General features: G+C 47.1%; 1 protein-coding gene and 2 non-coding genes across 3 annotated transcripts; 1 reads left to right on the forward strand and 2 right to left on the reverse strand.

Moving 5' to 3' along the window:
• Positions 1-2,448, forward strand: LOC149329021 (neprilysin-1-like). The gene has a single exon (XM_089562051.1). The coding sequence runs from the start codon at positions 1-3 to the stop codon at positions 2,446-2,448; it is 2,448 nt and encodes an 815-aa protein (XP_089418177.1).
• A 5,099-nt stretch (positions 2,449-7,547) lies between these two features.
• On the reverse strand, positions 7,548-7,619 carry TRNAP-CGG (transfer RNA proline (anticodon CGG)). The gene has a single exon. It is a non-coding gene; the product is annotated as a tRNA-Pro (tRNA).
• Positions 7,620-7,798: 179 nt separating this feature from the next.
• Positions 7,799-7,870, reverse strand: TRNAP-AGG (transfer RNA proline (anticodon AGG)). The gene has a single exon. It is a non-coding gene; the product is annotated as a tRNA-Pro (tRNA).
• Between the last annotated feature and the right edge of the window lie 1,591 nt (positions 7,871-9,461).

Genomic DNA, 9,461 nt, shown 5'->3' on the forward strand with positions numbered 1-9,461 from the left:
ATGGAAGTGGAGCGCCAGGAGGCCGACTTTGAGGACGTCCCGGAGCACAGACTCCGGAGTGCCTCCCGTGCGGACACTAACGCTGGCTGGGTCTCGCCACCGGATTTCAAATGCACGACTGTCCAGAGGCGCTCGCCGCAGCCGATCCGTGTGGCTCGCTCGCACAGTGGCCTGCCCTACCTGGCCGTGTGCAGCGTCGGCGTCCTCATGGTCATCGTGGGCACCGCCGTCACCGTGTACAAATTTCAAGCTGGTGGAGCCATCCTTGCGCTGTTCAACCAGTCCATGTTCCTGCTGCGGCCCGGCAATAGATCTGCGGATGGTGACGACAGCCTTTTGCCCGCGGCCGACAACCGGTACTTGACCAAGCACGAGAAAAAGGTTTTGATGACGCAGTACAGCTGCAAGTCAGATGTATGCGTCTGGGCGCAGAACTATCTGCGCGGCCGGCTCAACTCGAGCGTGAACCCCTGCACAGACTTCTACGCACATGTCTGCTCACGGCACTGGATGGCACGCGACCTGGACGTGCAGTCGAGGTCGTACCGCGAGAGAACATCCGGCATGATGATGATGGACATTGAGAAGTTCTTCCGAACCTACCTGAAGGAGAACGAAGAGCGGTACCACAAGTACCCTGGCGTCTTCCTTCATCAGGCAATAGCGCTTCTGCCCAAGTGTCAATCCGAAGAAAAGAACGACAAGAACCTCACGTCCATCCGTACCCTGCTGGAAGAGTACAACCTTGGCAACTGGCCCTACAGAAAGGCTCCTCGAGGTGCTAGCGTCGTTACAGTGTCGGCGTTTGTGGACCGAGACCTCGGTGTCTTCTCTTTCGCAAGGGTGTTTCTGCGGAAGCCATTCGAAGACGACCGCGGTTACACGGTTCACATCGATGCACCAAGCCTAACGCTCAGGAGGTACAACCTAGCGTACCTTGACGAAACTCCAGACAACTTCACCCAGAAGGTTGCTCTCGCGTTTTCCCTCCTTGACAAGAAGCAAGACATTACTGAACAAGCGGAAGCCGTAGTCCTCTTCGAGAAGAAGCTGCACAGTGTTATGTCCATACCACATTTTGTGGAGTTCCAGGAAAGGATAAAGCGTGTGGGACAGCTTGACCGAAGAGGCAAGTGGGACTGGAAAGAGTACCTGACGATCCTCTTCCAGGACATCGAGACATTCGACAACGACAAACCAGTCGCCATTATGAACCACGACTATGTGAGCAAGTTGGCCGCCATTCTCAACGAGACAGACACCGTGACACTTCTCAACTACATCGGCTATCGGCTCATAGTGCACATGTCCCCTCTTTTGGCCAAAGTAGCGACACCTCTGCTGCGCTTGAGCCACGACGACTACCTGGAGTTTGTTCCGGACCGACTGCAAGCCTGCATGCACCTTCTGGAACGACTCTACAAGCACGGCATGCGCTTCTTTGGACGCATGACTTTCAGTAAGAACAACTCCACATTGCTTCTGAAGCACTACGACTATAGCATGTCAAGCCTCGAAGTCCAGCTTAAGAGCAGCATGACTGATCGCCTTCTGTCATCGTCGTCATGGCTAGATCGTTCAGCGATTGGCATTGGCGTGGACAAGATTGAGAACATGCGGTTCATCTTCTTGGGCAGCACAGATGACATCAATACCATCGCCAGTTACTACAACTTCAACGCCCAGCCTCTAGACCCGAGCCACTTAATCGAGAGCTTCCGCGAGCTGCAATCCGGGTCCATGAATGTCTACTGGGAGACCAAGCCTCCCAAGGACGACCTGGATGCAAGGTACGACCACACGGCGTTGTCACCTGGTCACGAATACTTCTTTGGTCGTAACGCCCTCTTCATTCCACACGCCAACGTTGCCTTCCTCAACGACATCACCAAGAACATCGAGCCCATTCTCTTCCCCCTTGTTCTGGCCGATGTTTTCCGAGGCATGTTTGGGGCGGTGGACAGGCGTGGTGCGTCCGTGGACCACAACCTTGCTGTGGCCACGTGGTGGAGCGCCGACGAGATGAGCAAGTACTCACAACTGGAGCTGTGCTTCCAGGACCAGTACTACGTGGAGATACGGGACCTCATCGGAGACAACTTCGAGGCTCGGATGAGACTGGAAGAGAACATCGCCGACAACGCCATTTTGGGCCCCCTGCACGACCTGTACATGAAGATGCTCACCGCTCAAGATGGTGCAGAGAGGCTCAAAATCACGGTTGACGAGCGTCAATTGGACATGGAACAACTGTTTTTCGTCCTCTACGCTGTTGGACTGTGCGACAATCCAAGCCAGGATTCCTGGGTACGGAAGCTCAAGTTCGGTGACATCCCCGGCAGGCTCAGAGTCAACATCCCGCTCATGAACTTCGCCAAGTTCTCGGCTGCCTTCGGCTGTCCGAGCGGGATTCCTATGAACCCGACTCGCAAGTGCTCGATCTGGTGATCGTGACACCACAAAAACAAGGATTGCAATCATGACTGGACTTACGAAGCAGGCAACGGTTTCTGAAATGTGGCAGAACCTCAGGGAAGTGAAACCTTGGGAAAGTGTAGTGGTGAAAATGTGCCCTCTGACTCCTGCTTACGGTGTGACTAATAAACAGACTGCTGTGAAAGCTGGCGGTACCGACATGTGTGTGCTGCTTTGTTGTTGGACGTTTTCTACAGGACAACAATGCTATACTCTTTTTGTTTGTTGTATTGCTATTCTGGTCTTTTTGTCCTCCCGTTTTTCTTTTGTTAATGTTTCATTACACCAAGTCGACCATCCTCCCATATTCGTCTCTATTTGAGGCGGCTTCGTGATTATCATCTTAAGCAGAGGCAGGTCACGCCTGGGCCGCCAGTTGCATTCGCCAGGGACTGCACGACCGCTCACACTGAGGTCATCGTGAGCACGTCCTCTGCGTCAGGCTCTTTGACGCAGTGGAATGGTACATGATTGTGAAGCTTTGCTTTTTCTGGCTGGATTCCGATGTGTTTTGGTGTTCGCTTTTTTATTTCCTTAGCCTAAATTCTTATGCCTTAATGCAAAAATTCACAAGTTTTTTGCGAACTGACTCACTTTTGAGGGTGTATTCATTCATTCATTCATTCATTCATTCATTCATTCATTCATTCATTCATTTATTCATTCATTCATTCATTCATTCATGCGTTCGTTCGTTCGTTCATTATTCATTCATTCATTCATTCATTCATTCATTCATTCATTCATTCATTCATTCATTCATTCATTCATTCATGCATTTTGGTAGAAACCGGTACAGTGTATATGCTTATACATATTGAATTTTCCTGTCTGGATAGCCGAGGCAAAAGGCCTATTCAAACGCCTGACGGGGCCTCGGAACCTTTATTGCACATATGCCTCAGACAACGGCGCGACGATCAAAAGTAACACTGCACTGATGGGGAGAAAAAGCAAGAAAGTAAGAAAATGAAGAAAAGCAAAAATGTTGTGTTGCACTGACTAAGTACAATAATAAACGATGGACACGCACTAACAAAAGCAAAACGACCAAAATATAAGGATACACACAAGTGGTCTGCACAATTACAATTACAATAACACTGCAATAATACCATAAAGAACTCCACTAATACAGTAACACTATGAAGATGGGTGGCATGATTTCAAACATGAATGCATAGCGTATAGGTACGCACTACACAGAGCCACAGTAGTCACAGATGATTGGATCCCTCAGTCAAATTTCTGATGTCTCTGGGGCCCAGAGGTCAAGAAAAAATTTGGAGGGGACACTTCATGCTACGCCTGAAGGGTATGACGCGATAGCGTATACTTGCAGAAGGTCATTCACTACATCACATTCCTAGATTCCTGGGAGCCCTCATACCACTCCTGGCACAGTGGTGCAGCTGTTAAGCGACGCGCTGCTGCTCGTGATTTCTCGCCCAAATCGCCGACGCCGGATTTTCTGGACAGCGCAAACACACACGCGCAAACACACACAGACCAAGAAAGAGACAAGACACACAAAACAGCGCTGAACGTGTTTGCGCTGTTCTTGCGCGTGTTTGCGCTGTTGTTCTTATGAAGCACGGCTTTCGCCGTGCTTCATATGAATGCGCCATAATGGCGGCCACATGGTTTGAGTGTGCACAAATTCCTTATATTTAGGATCCTTCGTTTTCAGGTAATACCCGATTTGACCTGGTTTTTGCACCCTAAACATATTTCTTAAAAATCAGGTTAAACCCGATGTCTACTAGAAAATGCGCCACCATACGAAAATTATCGTTTATTTTGGAACACACTTTCAGTTACCTGATGATTTTAAGCCTCTTTTGCTGCTTGTTATGCATGGTTTGAGGATAATTTCGGGAACCGCGTTTTTTTAAGAGCTCCAAACACAGTCACTCTATAATTGGCATCAAGCGCTACCTACGCTATAACGAGGCCTCCACCAAGGCTGTTTTGTAAATGGCCTCTGTTATTTTGAGTAATAGTTTTCGCTGCACACAAAGGCAAGCAGTCCTTGCATGGACATGGAAGCGCTCTTCTGGAGATGGTCGCGATAAAGTAGATTTAATAAATGAGAAAACAAAATCAGTTTTGGTAACGGAGAGTTTGTTTTTATAATTTTGATGAAAATAATGAGTACAACATACAGCTTTTAATACCCCGCTCAGCAGACGCTAAGACACCACCAAACCCCTGACGTCCTAAATGGTACAAACCTCATACCGAACAGCACGTCTTCATAGACCTTTTGAGAGTGCATCGGTGCCAACACGTTCTCAAATGGATGTGCGCAGTTTGTATGTTGCTGGGCAAGGTGAGGACGAATATCCTCGCGTGACCCACAAACGTCTTCTCATCGGAGAATGTGGTGACACTACACTGAAATCAAGTCCGCTTTATACCTTGCTCACGCGGCTGTCATTTCATAAAAGTACAAGTGTAATTAAGAAATTTGTGCGTGGTCAGATAATGAAGATAATTCTAACCCAAGCAATGAGGTTTTCAGGATATATCTTCATATTTTTTATGTTTACCTAGGGCTTATCCACTGCATATTTCTGATGGGGTTGGACCACTGATCTCCACTAGGTGGCTGGATGCCGCATTCCCGCTTTCCGAGACGAGCGCGAGTGAAGCCACCGGAAGTTGGACCGCTTGTCCCGGAAGTCGGGTGTCTGCTGTGTATTTCAATGCAACAAGTCGCGTCTTTCGCCCTTTCGTTCTCAGTTTTTTGCGTTGTTTTCGTGTGATGTCTGCTGTTATATGAAAGGAACAAGCAAGCTGAACGCGAGAAATGTGAGCATTGTGTGCAGAACCCTGTAATTTCTGCGAAAGTGAAGAAAACAGGCATGCAGGTCTCACCCTGCCTCGACAAAGGGGTACGTGCATTAAACACTATGTTCTTGCCTGGTTCTTGTATTCCGAGCGTAAAGGAGAAGTAGTGGAATGACGATGACCTTAAAACCGAATTTTCGTGCAGTAAAGAAAAGGCACAGCGCGAGAGGAACGACTGACAAGAAAGGCGAATGGTGCAGTGCGCGTGAGAAGCGCTGTTAGAAGTCAACTGCACCAAGCACCACGAATTCAGGCTTAACTTGCAACAACACGAAACAGTACATGACACGCTCCGTCGAAAAAGCAGTACCATACCTTTTGGAGGCGCTAATATGAACCAACCGAACACCGTCGACACCTCACAAGATAGTAGCCTAGCCCTCGCTCCGGTTCGGTCTAAATATAATTCGGTAAAATGGTCGCTGCAAAGTAAGCTGCCTGCGGAATGTTTCAACCTATTCTTTCTTATATTTATCCCCCATTGATAGCATAACTTGGGCTTGAGCGTGGGAACAAGCATCGCAGTAAAGAGCAGAGTTGGCGAAGCTAGGCAAACGAGACGACACCGAGCCGAGTAGACGAGGCTCCATACTTGCTGTGTGTAGCGACGTCCTGTCGTCTGCTAGTGTCGCCCCATTGAAATGCAATGGGCCCTTATTTTTGAAACGTCCTTCCCGAAGACTTCGCTGGTCTCCTCGCTCAGTTGGCGGCGCAAAAGGTGGGCACTGTCATGGAAAAAGACGAGAACGGCGAAAAGACGAAATGCTAAGTGGGAAAACAAAACTGGAACTGAAAAACCGTGCTCAGCTCCGATTTCATGCACTGCCAAAGGCTGACTTCCGGGACAAGGCCACTTACTTCCGGTGGCTTCACTTTCAGGCGCCCGATGCGGCATCCAGCTCCCCTAGTGGAGATCAGTGGGTTGGACATATTTTCAGCCCATAGCAGATGTACTTGCCTAATTAATTTAATTTGTCACCAAGGATGCAAGATTAAAGTCTAGAGAGAGACATATCTGTCGCTGTAAAAAAAAAAACTGCACAAACAGCAATCCGTCAGCTTTGACAGAGGAGTTAGAACTCATGTCTTGCTGGACAGTTTGCTAAGTCAGTTTGGACAGGCTTATAAGCCTGTCCAAACTTTTGAGAAATTAGTTTTTGTCAGAATCCAGCGGAAAAGTAGGCATAGAAACCATTCTTGTGTATGCTGCCCACAACAAGCAAGCAAATAACATGCATTATTTGAGTCAAATTGTCATAGTTTGTCCTAAAAACAAACCAGAAAGGTCTTCTGGCTTAACTGTGAGCATTTTCTGAGGATGCAGTGAGTACAGACAACAGGATCAGTTGAGGACTTGTTGAGGATCACTACAGGATATACATACTCATCACCCTCAGAAACTCAACCCCCTCAGTCTCAGGAATTTTTTGAAGATTTAGTAATATTCTCTGGATCGTAACATTAAGTGTATTTTGTGCTGCAAAAAATTACCTGCAAAAATATCTCTCGATAATCTGGCTTGTATACGAATTTGAGGTGACAAGGCATTGAGTCTTAAGGCGAAAGCCCCTAATGGCTCATACTGTCGTGACCAAGACGTGTTAGCAAATTTGTCCGCGCTTCAGATAGGTCGAAATAGTCGTGATGTTATGGCGCGCGAATTTTGACGGGTGTCCACCGAAATACGTGAGACAATTGCTGCGCAATTTCCTTTCCTCAAATACAATTTCGACTGGTGTCCACCGAGATATGTGACGCAGTTACTGCCTAATTTCCTTTCCTCAAATACAATTTTCATTTTCTTCATTATGGCCCCTCTTTCTCTTTCTTCTTTCACTCCACTTCTTCCCTTCCTGCACGGTGCGGTTGTTCGGCATCCATTCCTCAAAAAGCGTTGCGTTCGAAGGGCAACGCATCGCGCCGAACGGGTGGTGGCGTTCCGTGGATTCCCTGGCAGCGCTACAACACGTTGTCGCGTTCCACTCCTAAAGGCAAATATTAGGCGTCATTAATTGGCAGTTAATTATTGCACCAACAGAATGTGAAGTGAACAATCACGTAGCAGAATGCAGCACTCAGGCTTTCACCTTTCACCACTTTAGCCGCTAAAGTTCCTCGTAATTTTTATCCTCTGAATTATGGGAAAAAATACTCTCGAAAATGAGTGCACAAGTATGCAAGAAATGTTAACAAAAAGTAGCACTAAAAAAAAAAAATGTGGGCTCGTCCGGGATTTGAACCCGGGACCTCTCGCACCCGAAGCGAGAATCATACCCCTAGACCAACGAGCCAATCTGGCAACTGCGCCGTTTCACCGGGTTTTCAACCGAGTGCCCTCAGAGCAATGAATGGATTACATTGATGTTAGCATTTTCACGTGAAACCTCAACATGTGCGTCAAAATCGGCTGTAACTTATAGCAAAAAGAACGTATGAGTCCTCTTTCCAACAGAAGCGGTAAAAAAAATCAGGGCTCGTCCGGGATTTGAACCCGGGACCTCTCGCACCCTAAGCGAGAATCATACCCCTAGACCAACGAGCCGACATATCAGTGAAGGTTTGTTTTGAAGCGCGTTTCGGCATTATTGAACTTTGGTAAATTCAAATCGCCGTGACTACAGTGTACCGTGACTGAAATGAGCAACTGCTGATCAACTCGTCTACTTACTACTACTGCATCGAACTGTGGACATCGCAAAGCAATCAGCTCCACGGGCATTGATTTATTATTTCAACCCTTCTAAGCTATTAGAAATGCTTGCTTCTGGTGCCTCTGTCATCGCTTCTGTCCACAGTTTCTTGGTCACTTAGGCGCTACAACGAGTGAGTGCCAGCCATTTTTTAGACGGCGTTGCATGCTTTCTGTATTACCACTGCCTGACGGCATGCCATTTCTGTTTTCGATGAAGGCTTTGTACTGCGCGCTTGCTTAACGTGGACCACTGTAATAATTGTGAAGCTGGAAGTTAACCAGTAAACGTGTGTGACAGGCGGTCCACAGCAGGGATCATGTTTTCTTTCTCTCTTCTTCAAGACTCCGGTTCTGGTTGTTGCCGGTATTGTTCTGGTTTCTTGCCGCCGAGCCATTCCATTTTCAGGTAACCACCGCAACAGTCGCATTTAATGTGGACTTTCCGAACTCATTGCTTTGTCCACACTTTTTCTGCTGCCAGCGCTGTAATGAATGTTGCGTGAGGTGCAGTCTTGCATCTTGCTAAGTCATCCAGTGCTCACTCCATGCATCTAACTCCTTCTACAGTGCATGATGGCAATACGCGCATATCTGCGTAAAGACCTTTATTCATAAAGAGGCCAAGCACTCACAATGTATTACTCAGCAATGGGTTCCAGAGGCACAGTAGTAAACAGTGGGCAAGCATGACAGGTTTGAAATTGCTGAGTCTTGCGTGACATTGGCGAGGACGAAAATTTGTTTTCTGCTGAAGGGTTGCACACAATGTATGCAAGGTTGGCAGCAGTGAGGCAGAAGTTCAATATTATGGAGACCATAGTGTGTGACCAACAACACAAGTGCATGTGTTGTTTTCACCATACTGTGAAGTAGCCATGTGATGGAAATAAAGTGTGCTTCTCTTTTTGTGAACTCACAAATTTGCCTTTTCATGAGCTCCCTGTTTAATTATCAAGCACAAGTATGTCTGCTAGTTGCATGTGTTGAGTCGTGGGTAATTTGAGTGATGTGTGCCAGTGCAAGATGAGAAGTCACCTTTTGGCAAGGAAGTTGTGTGCACAATTCTGACCATGCTGACATACCGCAGACATACCATGCTGAAATGCAATACCATGCACTGCGCAGGTTTTTGAAACAATCTACATTTAACAGTCAATGTCTTTTCAAGTTTTGGGAGAGATACCCTCTGAAACATGTATACTCTCTGTCAGGTCATCAGGCCATAGAGTTTGCTTTTCAGATGTATAGTGGCACATTCAAGACACCTGTCAAACTGTCACCTGTCGAAAATAAAACATGTGGTCCAAAGACTTTTGACCAATATTTTACATGTGAACTCTAAGTTTTAAATATGGCTGCAACAGTGAGTGCAAAAATTGCAAGCATTGCTGATGTGGAGAAATGCACAGATTTGGAAATATGCTACTGGAAGTGTTAAAGT

Source organism: Amblyomma mixtum, chromosome 9 (assembly GCF_055824585.1).
Source record: "Amblyomma mixtum isolate Tamu chromosome 9, ASM5582458v1, whole genome shotgun sequence".
In the NCBI taxonomy this organism is placed as follows: Eukaryota; Metazoa; Arthropoda; class Arachnida; order Ixodida; family Ixodidae; genus Amblyomma; species Amblyomma mixtum.

Coding starts and splice junctions, on each gene's coding strand:
- LOC149329021 (XM_089562051.1), top strand. CDS start 1: ATGGAAGTGGAGCGCCAGGAGGCCGACTTTGAGGACGTCCCGGAGCAC.